Source organism: Parus major, chromosome Z, assembly GCF_001522545.3.
Source record: "Parus major isolate Abel chromosome Z, Parus_major1.1, whole genome shotgun sequence".
NCBI classification, from domain to species: domain Eukaryota; kingdom Metazoa; phylum Chordata; class Aves; order Passeriformes; family Paridae; genus Parus; species Parus major.
In genome coordinates this window covers 13,566,996-13,579,768 of record NC_031799.1, presented here as the reverse complement: position 1 = coordinate 13,579,768, position 12,773 = coordinate 13,566,996, and the positions used below count along the sequence as shown (strand labels likewise).

General features: G+C 38.0%; 1 protein-coding gene across 1 annotated transcript; it reads left to right on the top strand.

The window, feature by feature from the left end:
• The first annotated feature begins 1,903 nt into the window (after positions 1-1,903).
• On the top strand, positions 1,904-12,736 carry CZH5orf34 (chromosome Z C5orf34 homolog). The gene is made up of 12 exons (XM_015615046.3): positions 1,904-2,424; positions 2,671-2,760; positions 4,988-5,628; positions 6,238-6,333; positions 7,420-7,543; positions 8,360-8,451; positions 8,660-8,729; positions 9,027-9,197; positions 9,610-9,698; positions 10,419-10,511; positions 11,344-11,384; positions 12,124-12,736. The coding sequence occupies exons 1-12, from the start codon at positions 2,230-2,232 to the stop codon at positions 12,315-12,317; spliced, it is 1,896 nt and encodes a 631-aa protein (XP_015470532.1). The 5' UTR covers positions 1,904-2,229; the 3' UTR covers positions 12,318-12,736.
• Positions 12,737-12,773: the final 37 nt, after the last annotated feature.

Sequence of the window (12,773 nt, the reverse complement as noted above, 5' to 3'; positions counted from 1 at the left end):
AACAATGCCTTGCAAATGTACAACCTTTTTAAAAGATGTATTTTCTTAATGGCATAAGGGTAAATCAGTGTGAAGGCATAGAAGCATGGAAAGCAAAATATGGGGGAGATGTGAAGTGAGGTTCTTTAGCACTGGTTCTGAAAAGAAACAGGCTTCACATTTGAATTTGAGCATGAGACCCATGCTTTGCAGATCAATAAAAATATGCATGCTCTTTCCCACTCTTGATAAATCAATTATAATTAAGCAAAAATGTTTAGTACTTGAAAGTCACACTTTGTTTAAAGTACTTCAAAATGGGCTGCAAGAGTTGTTGCTTTGCATGTGCTTTGCTGTTCAGTGATTTTCATATCCAGAAATGAAGTCAGCTTGTTCTCAGTATTTTTATTTTAAATCTACAAAGTTCTTGCTACTTTGGCTTTTTTTTTTTTTTTTAACAGATGAGGTCACTGCATTTCAACTGTTGAGTTTTAGAATAATTGTACCGCTAAAGAGAAGCAAGATTGGCCCAACCACATCAGTTATCACAGGTATCAGAAACTGCACATAGGCAGGATTTTTGTTTCAGTACAACATTTAGTTGTGGTGCTGAATGTCAGTGACACTTGGTCAGGTTTGTACTAGTAATCTTTATTTCTCACTGGGACATTACTTCCTTATCATATTCTGCCTTTCCTTCCTACTACACACAACTCATTGAATTACTGACAGCTCAAGTTTCCAACTTCTCCCTGACTGAATTATAGTTCCAGTCATCCAGCTGATGTCTGTGGATCATTAGTTGATACAGGAACAGAAAATTACATTCCAGCCAAAACTCAGGGAAGATGCTACACTGTACCCTGAACTACTGATTTGCCACCTCTACTTCAGCCTGGGTGACCTACTTTCACAGTTCCTATGCTGAGGGCTCCAACCAGAGCAGTTAAATTGCCAGCAAAATATAATGCATCATCCATAAATAACAATATTCATAACTCATTCATAATCCCAATATATACTTGGAAACTTGCTTTGGGCAAGTACTGAATAGAATAATACTCATTAAAAAGGGGTATTGTGAGTAGAACCAGGTTATTTTGATGTATGGCTGTGTCAGCAGCCACTTGACTGGGTGTTGATCTATGCTGCGATAACAGATGTTGTGAATGGAAAATTGTACTGAATGCACTCAATCCATGATAGCACTGATCTAAGAAACCTGTACTTCCCTAAGCAGGTAATGGACAATCATTACAGTTAAGAGAGACCATATGGACTAGTGTGGATGTTCAACTGCATTTTCTAAGTGCTGGGAGTGGGGGTTGATAATAATTGTCACTTAGCTATGAACTGTCGATCCATTTGAAACAGCTTGGGTTAAACTTTAACTATTGGTGGGGGATGGACGGTGTATACAATAGAAAAAGGCAACTAGGCATCATATTAAAATTGTCCTTTGGCATCTTGGTCTTTCTCTGTTCAGATAGGGCTTCTACTGCCCAGTTCTAGGTACAGAGCTGTTTGTTGGCTCACCCTGCCCTGAGTGAATGAGTGAACGAAAAGGAGCTGTCACCAGAGAATTATCTATCTGTAGTCTGTCTCCGGGCTATGTTGTAGATGGGCAGACTACCTCCTGATTTTCCAGAGGTGCTGCTGCGAGGAGGGAGGAGCGAATGCCCAGCTGCTGAGCTGTATGCTGGCTGCATAGGGATGCAGGAGAAGCAGTTCTGTGGGGAGCCCTGCTCTGCAGCGGGGCACCTGCTGAACGAGGTGTCTTTTGGAGAGGCACGGTTGTACTGCTTTTATTTCCGGACTAGCAAAAAAAGCCCCACCTCCTCCCCCCCCCCCCCCCCACCCGTTTTCAGCAAAATTTAAAACTTATTTTACAAAGAAAATTACAAAGACACGGTGTGCCGTTCTTTCAAGCTTATTTTACAGAGGCGTGTATCGAATGCGCTCACCCACCATGAGAGAGCAGGAAGGCGCGCTAACCTCACGGACATATTGAGCTGGGGAGGAGCTCGAGAGCGGGACGGGAGCAGCTCAGGAGAAGCTCGGGCGGAGTTCGGCGGGGATTCGGCAGAAGTTTGGGCGGAGCTCTGGCTGGAATTCAGGCGGAGCTCGGGCGGAGCTCGGGCAGGAGTTGGGGCGCCCGCCCCGCCCGAGGTTCCCGCCGTGCGGTGGCGCGGCCGCCTCAGCCGCTTCGGCCCGAGCAGCGTCCGCGGTGCGGGCTCGGCCTCCGGTGCAATGGAGGCGGAAAGGCTGATGGTGCTGTTCGGGGACAACTCGGTGGAGGTGCACTACGCGGGGGGGTCCCGCTTGCTGCTCTCTCCTTGCGGCTCCGAGTATCTGTACGAAGCGGCGCTCCCCGCGGCCGCCCACCCGCTCCAGCCGCCGGAGACCACCCGCCAGCGGGTCGCCTTCGCCGTCAGTGCCTACCGGGTATGCGGTGGGCAGTGCCTTTGGGGACGGGAGAGCTGTCCCTCGTCCCTGCTCCGTCCCGGGGAGCATCCCTTGGGCCGTGCCAGGATTGCCTCCTTGCTCGGGAACGGGGCGGCCCGGGGATCCTCCCGAACAAGGAGAGAGTTTCATAGCCTCAGCTCCACAAAAATTATTAAATCAGCATAAAATGTTATCACTGCATGTAAAAACTCGTCATAGGGTTTGTTTTTCTCTGCACTTCAACAGGAACAGCTTCTACGAGCGCTGGATTTCCGGAACACATTTTCTTCTCGCCCGTACTTGCCTTCACGTCTTATACCTCCACAACGAATAAAGGTGGGATTACACATTATGTGTGTAATGCTTCCGTAAAACAAACTTCTCTAACGGATTTAATGTAATTTCACATGCGTGTGTGTGAGTACAATCTGCGATTTGGCTAATGGAGCTGTCATCTTTCTTAAATTACTGCCATTTTAAATTACACTTTAACTGTTATTTAGACCTCTGTTAATGCATTGTCTTTGGAGAAAGAAACACAAAAGTTTGTTTACTCCAAGCAAGGGTAAAACCTAGGATTTTGTAAAATTGTTACATTTTAGCGGTAGAAACTTTTCGGAGAGGTCACAGTGCAACAGGATGGTGTTTTCCGAGGCAGTCAGATCTCCCCACTGGGGTACCTGTGTGAAAATGCCACTGGGGTCTGTGAGAGGAATGGGACAGCGTGTCCCTCTGTGGGAATGGCTGCTCCAGGTCAGACTGAACATCCATGCAGGGACAAAATTAGCATTTCTGGAAGCTCTACTCTAGATCAGCATCTCTCTGGGTGTTCACACTGAGTATTAGTGTCTGCACAGCATGGTCAGAGTCTTAAGATAACTGATTAATAAGTGAGTTTTACAGCTTTTAGACTGACCATTTATTAGTTACACCCTTCATGCTGATGTTTAGCTGCCTAAAGCACTGTCATTCAGTGTCATCCTATACTTAATTAAAAGACATCAGTCCTTACCAGTCATGCATTCACTGCAAAGCACAGCAGCAAAGAGCTGATTATCTGTTCTTAGCAGCAGTAAGTTCCACCTTCTCTCAAGCCTTGAAAGATCTTGCTCATCTGGAGGTTGGCTGGGTTTCTAGACTGTTTTACTTACAGCATCCCTTGTGACTACCTGCTTCAGGATGCTGAAGGATATAACTTCTTAGGCCACAGCAAGCTTACTATGTTGGTTGGCTTCTCCCTCACACCCCTTTCTTGTTGCTTTGGTTTCTTCCCCCTCAGTGTGAGAAAAACTGCTTTTCTTAAAGCCAAAATAGAACTTAGAACTCCTGAGATTGTCTTTCTCCAGCAGTTTACTGTCACTTTACTGTTCTGTGGCCTGTTACCAAATGGTGCCCATGTTTTCAAAGTCCTGGCTGTTTCCCACACTTCAGCTGTCCACCATCATAAAGTAAGATATTATTATTATTACTATTGTTATTATTAATATTAATATTTCAACAATATAGTATTATATTATATTATATTATATTTAATATATTTAATATATTAAATAATAATAATAATAATAATAATAATAATAATAATAATAATAATAATAATAATAATAATAATAATAATCTTTCAGCTCTCATAATGAATTGTTAATGAGCCTGACCAGCCAGCCCGGGGCCTTGCAGAGTTAACCTAAGGCTCGAGGCCTGTTACTACCAGTGACAATACTTTAATGGGCACAAAAACACTTAGACTGCATCACTTGCCTTATGCTTCAGTTCAAAACAACCCTGTGGTGTGCTTAGGCTTTCTTTTGGCCACTCCAGCCACCCACATGCCTAGACAGCTCCATGAGGGGAATCTTGTCAGTGGTCTGGCCTGTTCAGAACTGCAGCTAGTATACAAAATGCAGGTTAACTGTGAATATATATTCAGTGTTATCACTATATGTTCAGTTTGCTCTTGTTCCATTCCTAAAACTTTCAAACATTTCATACTGATTAAACAGCTGGTGAGCTCTGAGTGTGTTTTCATGGGACTGAGAATTACAACACCAGAATCCTGGTTGGTGGTAGTCAGCTCAGAGCCCATCCTCCTATATAGAAATACATGTATTTATAACTATATATAGTTAGGATTGCTTTTCCCCATTGAGATCACATTATGTTTATGGAGCCTTGTTGTCTTGTATTGATTATTTTTTTAGTGTCCTTTTGCAATTCTTTATCAAATTCACTGGTAATTGAAGTGAACAAGATAATTTGGACATTCTCTCCCTTGTTTCTGAAGATACTGTTGGAAACACAAATATGTGGTCACTTGCCCATGTACCTTACTAATTTATGATTGGATTAAATTAAAACATTCCTAGATAGAACTCTGATAATACAGGAGGAAGCAGATATGAAGATTAGATGTTTTGCTTCCTCTGATAAATACAGAGCAACATTTCTTGCTATACATCACTTTACAGAAGGACTGAATTAATTTAAATGTAAATGCTCCATTGCAGTTTCTGGGCAGCAGGTCATTTTTATCTTGCTGCACATTCCAATCATTTTCTTGTATTAGATTCTTCTCAGTGATATCTTAGAAATTAAATGGCCTGACCCTGTGACAGCTGATCTGGCAAGATGTTTGGACAATGGCAGTGTGAAGATCTCATCTCTAGATGGCTATGCTCACCTTTACTTGTCAGAATTGCAGCAAGAATTTACAGTGGAGTTTTTATGCAAAGTCAGCCAGTCATCTGCAGCATCCTCATGCTCCTCTGAAAAGAACAGCAATTATCAAAGTGGACATCAGTGTGGAAAACCAGGTAAAAATTCTGTCGCAGGAGCCTCATTAAAACAAGGAATACAAAATAGGAATCAACATGGTTGTGCTGAAGAAAAATACAGGGAACCAACCAAACCAAAGGACCAAAGCGATGGAGATGGAGTCCCTTTGTTCCACACAAATTGTTCTTCTGAATACACATGGGTTACACAGCGTTGGACTGTTTCCTTGTGCCCAGAAGAATGGAAATATCCTTTGTCCTTGGCACTAAAATTCTGTAAGTTAGATACTGTGGAAAATGTAGTGAAGACATATGAGAAAAACAGCTGTACCACTGTTGAAGGTGATGTTTTGGCAGACCCTGAAACACATGAAACAGTTTCTTGTTTACCTACAGCTTTGCCACTCAGCTGCAGAGCCCCACATTTACACAGGTAATTTAAACTGTTTACTTTGTGGTTGTTAACATAAGCTTTAAAATTCTGCAGATTGGAACTTCAACTTCTAGTGAAAAATTGAATCCTAGCTATAAAAAAAGTTTTAAATTACTATCAGTTGTGGATTTCTTAGGAACTTCTTGAAACATGACACTGTCAAACCAATATTCTGTAACTTACTGTAATGAAGCTACAGTAATTAGTTCAGATTAAAAAACAATCCCGACATGCTGTATGAATATGTACATGAAAAAGAGAACATTGAAAAAAAGAACATAGGTTTTGTATAGGGGTGGGTTGATTTTTTCTCTTCAGTTTTCGAAAGATTATATTTCTGCGGTGGGCCAGTGGCATATCACTAAAAATAAGAAAAAATCATTTGCAGGATGGAGAAGTTTTATTTGGTAACTAAAGTGGATCACCAAGGAATTGGAGAACTCTGAAGATATGCGTGCCTTTATCTTTTGAATGTGTGCATGCATCAGTTTTAGTTATAGAAATTATTACCAGCAAACACACACACACACAAAAGAACAACCAACACATGGATTTCTGACCTTACAGAAGCCAACTGAGTGAAGCTTTCATTGTATTTTACACACACAGGTGGACATTCTGTGACTTCTTTCAGAACGAAGATACAGAGAAGTATTCATTCCCTCAACTAATTCAAGCTGTGTGGCACCAGGGTGTTTTCTACAGGTAGGAGATCATTTGTGTTATCTTGAAGATGTTATTTGCATGGGAATTAAAATCTAACATGAAATGTCTTACTTTGTTCCTCTCTCACTCTTGGAGACATGGAACACAATCTTCATGTCAGAGCCTCTTTGTTTCAGCTGTTTGTTAATTTAACTTCACATTTTCTAGCACAGTGTATTTTCAGTCTGAATCTGAAATCGTGTTTAAGTGATCTGGTTATCTGATTTCTTAAAGGTTTACTGGACAGCCGGAGTTCCCACAAATTTCACTTACAATAATGGTACTTGGTTTCTTTGCAAATTAGTTTTCTCCTTTTGCTGCTGAAGATTTCATAGTTTAGAAATGTTTGTCTTGGTGACCTACATAATTCACATGTTCAGCTGTGGAATTTCCTGGCAAGTCACATTGTCCATATGGCTAACAAAAGCAAAAACAAAACAAACAAACACAATTAGAAAAAAAAACAACTTTCAAATTGAAATTGCTACAACTGCTATTAGCACCTGACTGTCTTTGATAAAATACTTTTAAAAGACATCATCACTGATGTTTAAACCTTTCTGCTGGTGTTCTTGATTTTTCCTCACTGTAATTCCTAAACTTTCATCTCAGCTAAACAAAGTGTTTAGCAACACTTCAGAGTTTTTTCAGAGCTTTTGTTCTCAAGTAAGACCTTCAGATTGTTCAGGAATTGTTCAGTCTGGCAGTTTTCTGTGTACACTAGGTATGGCTGGTCTACTAACAAAGTTGGATTTTTCTTTTCAGGACCACTATGTTTTGTGGTCAGTGGAATGAGCAACTCTTGAGAGGTGTTTACCTCAACACAAAAATTGTTTTCCTTAGCTTATTTAAATCCCACCTCCATGTACATGTGCAAACAAAGAGTCCAGTAATGTTAACTGTGTTAAAACAGTTTATTTGTATTTGTATTTATTCTGCTGTTTGCAAAACAGTAGAAGTTTTTCACATGTGAGTTACTGAAAATGTGTTTCTGCTTATTCTTTTCTTCAGGTGTAATAACTTGTTTTGCTTGTCCAATGGCACAGCATTTTAAATACTTCCTTACAATCTTGTTATTTTTCTTAGATTTATCCATGGTAGGACGAACATCACAGAAATTTACCCTGGTGATGACTCCTTTTTCAAGTCAGAGGGATCATTTTTGGGAAAATATTTCATACGTTATGCAATCCAAAAAGGAACAAAAAAGGTACAAAACTATTTAGAAGTTCCAAATTCCTTCAAGTTAGCAGCTTCCTTAAGACATTTGGCTACGCAGTGCGTAGTGAAGTCCCTATACTGGTAATTACTATAATTCCTCATCTTCATACAAAACGATGAGACTATTCTTTCTCTTTCAGAAGGTATTTTTGTAAATTTTACACAATAAGAAAATTCTTCTTCATTGTAACTTTTATCAAACTCAAGAGTAAGATTCTACAACAACCATTTCTCATTAATTTAGAAGTTTAGTCTTGAAGCTAGTGTATTGATTAGAGTTTAATCTCTTTGTTCTTGGAAGTGCTTTCCTACTGTAGGAAGACAGAACCTACAAGATGCAGGTTTTGTTCTGGCTTTGCTGCAGACCAGCAGTGCTGTGCTGGCAAAAGGATTTTGCCTCTGTGTCTGTCTGTTAAGCTCCCCCAGAGGAGATATCCTCTCAAGGGCTAATGTAGCACATTGTATTTTTAAAGCAGAATTAAGGGTCAGATTTGTACTCTTGGAACCCAGCCTTTAACTTGTAGTCAAACATTGCCACTCAGTAATGACCTGCAGTTTACTGTCTAACAAGAGAACTTCCTGGTTCTTACTGAGTGTAAAGAAACTGAATACTTCAATATTTCTTTGCACAGACATAGGATTAAGGATATACTTTTCTATGAGATATTTGTCTGTGTTCTGTGGCAGATTTAAATGTTATTATAGTTGGCTTCTGTGAGGTTAGCAATTTCATAATTTGGTCTTAATTCTGTTTTCATGCTACAATACCTGAAACTAACTCATCTTCTTTCTGCTCTTTACTCAGGTGGAAGAAAAGATGTATTCAGTGAGCAGTCTACCTCCAGATGTGCCAGGACACCCATACTCTATATCCTCCATTATTACTCAGGCAACCAAGTAACTTCACCTATGTTACATTAATTCCACTGAGTTAGAAAGGACAGGAGTTAAAATTACACAAAACACATACTATTATTTTAAGTATAAAATTAAAGGAAGTTATATTAGCACTATGACCTACCTAAACTTACAAAACAAAATTTGCAAGTGCTTAGAAGACATAGTAGGAATTAAATGCTTACTACTTTGTTTTTTCTCTCCTCAGAATACTTCAGTATTGCTGCAAAACAAAACTTTCATTAAGTCATAATTATTATCTCTGCTGCTGGAAAGTGGTATGTAGCTGAAAATTTATAAATCTTGCAGTGTTATAAGGATAATTATACAGGCTATAGGGAACAGGACTTAATCTAGGGGGAAGAATGGTGAGTGTATCCTCACAGACTGGAAGGCAGATATATGGGAACCAAAAACATGCATTTTAAATTTCTATTTCTATTTATATTTCATAATGAAGAGAGCTGGTTGTGATCTGGAAAAACAAGTGAATTAAAAATCTGGAACAGATACAGACAGTCTTAGCAACATAAACAGCCTTTCTTCAAGTTTTTAATGTATTTGTTTGTTTCTAGGTATCTGAGACTGATGGACGAGAAATGTTGCCAGTTTTGCTGCATGAAAAGGTTATTCCCAGCATAGGAAGACTGCTTGTGTACTCAGATCATAAAGTCCATGCTGGTTTTTGGGATGGGATGACTCTGACTATGATTTGGGATTTCAGCTCTTCCTGTAGTGAGATTGAGGTAACGTGTGACTTAGAGGAAGGACTATTCCTAAAACTTTCCATGAAAAAGTGTTACTAGGAAACTAAAGAGAATATCAAACAAAACTTCGGATGCCAATAAAATACAAAACCAAAAAATAATTGAAAATTCTATAGATTTGGAGACATTTTTACACAGTTTTAGAAATAGTTTATTCTTGAATAGCACAAAGTAGGAGTTGGGGCTTTGCCAGGTGTTTTTCCCCTGCGTTTGTCATAGCAGACTATATCAGATTCTATCCCTAGCAAAACACATACTTGTAAGTTTTTTTAAGTTGATTCTTCATAGATATTTCATTCTTAAATTGGCATACTATACTTGTGGGTTTTTTTTCCTTTGGACTGCAGCAGAAAATTAATATTTGAGTTGTTTTGGTTTTTTTTCTTCTAAGATAAATGAAGATGTAGGCTGGTGTAAGTTAACCACTCCTGATGGGCTACAGCAGCTAATACAAATAAGTCATCCTGGGGTCTATGAAAGGTAATTTAAATTAATCATTTAATTTAAACAATTTAAATATAAAAATGATTCTCTACAAATCCTCTTATATGGAGAAACAGTATTTACTGACAATATACTGGTGGGGATGGACCAAACACATAATGATAAAAGCTCTATTTTACATCTAGCAAAGATTCAAGACCTGTGTGACTCAGGGCCACTGCATGCTGTGATTCCATTATAACTATTATGGCAATGTCTTTTAAAAAAATAACTAAAGCTGCAACTTGGCATTTACTTCAGTGGATAAAAAAAGCCCAAACGCATTTGTCCTGTGTAGAGCTGATATAAGGAGCTGAACAGCACTTTATTCAATTTTTGTTTATTACAGATACTGACCTCCGCCTGCAGATTGCTTTTTCTAATCTGCTTGCTCTAATTACAGCCTCATTATGGGAATCATCAGAAGTTTTCTGTGTTGCATTTTATAGTAAGCAGATTGTCACAAACAAAAATTAACACTTGTCCACTATTCAATTTTGTTAAAATTTACTCTAACTGTATAGACCTAAATATGAAGAAGATTCTAGACAAAAAAATGGCAAGGCAAACTAGGAAAAAAGCTATATTTTGAATCATAGCTTTTTCTTTCAGATTCTGGTGTATTCTTTAGTGCCTTCAGTTTTTTGCTTGAAAAAATATATATGAGTTTATTTCTCATATAAATAACTACTTTTTTGAATTTTCATGTTAACACAGGTACATCAGAACAGTAATAGAATGGTGCACAAGTTTGAATGAAAGGAAAGAGATGGCTGAATATACTTCACACTCTGTAACTGAAGAAAATTGGTATTCATCTTTATCCCAAATAATTGACTATAAATAATGTTGAAAACAAAACTCAAAAATATTATAAGCTTTTAATTTTATCTCTTGCATTTTCTAATGGTCAAAAATGAAAATTTATTTTAAAAGTCCATTTATTTTGTATATGGTTTCATATTTTTCATTTAGTGTTTAAAACGTTCAGTGAGTTTCAGGTGAAGGTTGTTTCATTGAGCTTTAGCTGTCTTACTTAAAAATCAGAATTATGGTGTCTTTGTCAAAGGACAATTAATGTTACAAAAATAGTGTCTTGCAGTGAAAAGAAAAGATACCAGACTAAGAAAGATGGCTTTTAATGGAACGCTAAGCAGTCCAAAACAGTACTTTGAACTGCCTAATGACACTTGTATCTCTTGCTGACATATTTGTCCTTTTTAATACATGCTACTGACCAAATATCTACTGCCATCATCTGCACACATATTGAGATATTAAAAATGTGTTAATTAAAATAAATTACAGTTGCACTTGTTACTTAAATTATAGCAGATTCAGCTGATACATTTTATAGCTGATAAGCTGATGAAATGAAAATTCTATCTATATTTATATGTACAGCAAAGAGACTATTCTTAGAGCAGAGACCCAATTTTAGAAACACAAGTGATTGGCAAATGTCAGCTTTTGAATACTGGTATCAAAGACAGAGAAATTTATTTTTTTTTCCACTTGGATTTTGCTGATCTAATTCTCAGTATTGCTAGAAACTGTTAAAAATTAAAATCTGAAGTAGAAAATATCCTTGAGAACCTTTTATGATACTAAATCATTTAAGAAACTTTATTTTCTTGGACAGGTCTGCTGATGCTGAGCTTGAAAAAATACAGAGATTTAACTGTATCCTTTCAAAAGCTGTAAAGATTTTTTTCACTTTTATATTCTGCTGCTTATCTGCATGTTCAAATCTGTACTTTAGATCATCAAAGGTTCTCTATCCTAATCTTGCCTTCTATTACTGTCTCACTTCTTAGAACAACCCCATTTTCGTACTTACCTGTTTTGTTTTATCACTTATTTTGTGGTAAAGATAAGGGGAAAAAACCAAACAAAAAACACAAAAACAGTGTCGAACTACAAAACTAAAATAAAAAGTCACCAAAAAACAAAGCCCTTTAATGTGTTTTGCAGCAGTTATGCTGAGTCATCTGCTGACCTGTTCTTGAAAGAGGAACAACACAGTTCCCTTTGGGTATCTTTGTTTATCAGTTACCTTAGTATTGTTCTACCTTAGTGTTGTGTTGAGCCAGCTCAAAATGTGCACTGTGCTGAATCTGTTTAGAGCAACTCTATAATTGTCTTTAAGCCGGTGTTCAATTATATTAGTATGAAAAGTGCAGGCTTTAACACCTGTTTTCTTTTCAAAGTAACTTTTGGATAAATTGAAGTCTAAAGGACATTTTTCTATAAATGTTGTAGACGTTTTAAGTAATAGTCTTTTTCTTTTTTTAGCTGTATGTAATTACCATGCTACAAAATGTGAGACTTGGCAAGGCAGAATGATGAATATAAATGCAGAGACTAATTTTTCTTTTTAGGAGGAATAATCTGAAACTTTTTCTTAACAAAGTAACACTAGTTTTATTAGACAGTAGCAACATTCTGAAAAAGACATCTGCTGCAAAATCCAATCCATCTGGTATTGCTGTCAGAAAAAAAGAAAACAGGGTTGAGACGGAAGAACTCAGTGAAGGTTGCGTCTTGGAGGCTTTGGAAAAAACTTCTAAAGTCATTCAGGATATTGAACGCCTGCTTGCTGCTTCTGGGAAGTGAAGCCCCCAGGCACATGATGCCCTGTATTCCATGTCCTCATAGAAGCTGTCCCAGCTGTGTCTGGGGAGACTCTGAGGGGAGAGAGGAATGAAGGCTGAAGCAGAGGGACAAGTTGCCAGTATATTTCTGGGGAAGTCTGTCAGGTGCTAGTGCAATATCAATAATAACACCATTGCTATGTTTGGTATAGGAAAAGAGAACAGTTAAGATAATGGAGCACTGCTGTATGAATAGGTCGGGTCTGACCTGACAGTGTTGCTTTTAATGTATGAATATATGTTTGAATCAATTTGATTAATGGATCACTGCTGAAATGACCAGCATAGACACGGGAAATTTTCAGTGTAAAAACGTGCTTTTATTCAGATGTTTACACCAAGAAGTCTTAATACCGAATAAAGTGTTTCCCAAATGCTTTCTATAGTGCTCTCTTTGAGTAAATAATTACTAATTTCA

Bases quoted from the DNA above. Each gene is read 5' to 3' on its own strand.
- CZH5orf34 (XM_015615046.3), top strand. From the start codon at position 2,230: ATGGAGGCGGAAAGGCTGATGGTGCTGTTCGGGGACAACTCGGTGGAG. The intron at 2,761-4,987 runs GTGGGATTACAC...TTCTTGTATTAG, and splicing joins TACCTCCACAACGAATAAAG to ATTCTTCTCAGTGATATCTT. The intron at 8,452-8,659 runs GTAACTTCACCT...TTCTCTCCTCAG, and splicing joins ATTATTACTCAGGCAACCAA to AATACTTCAGTATTGCTGCA.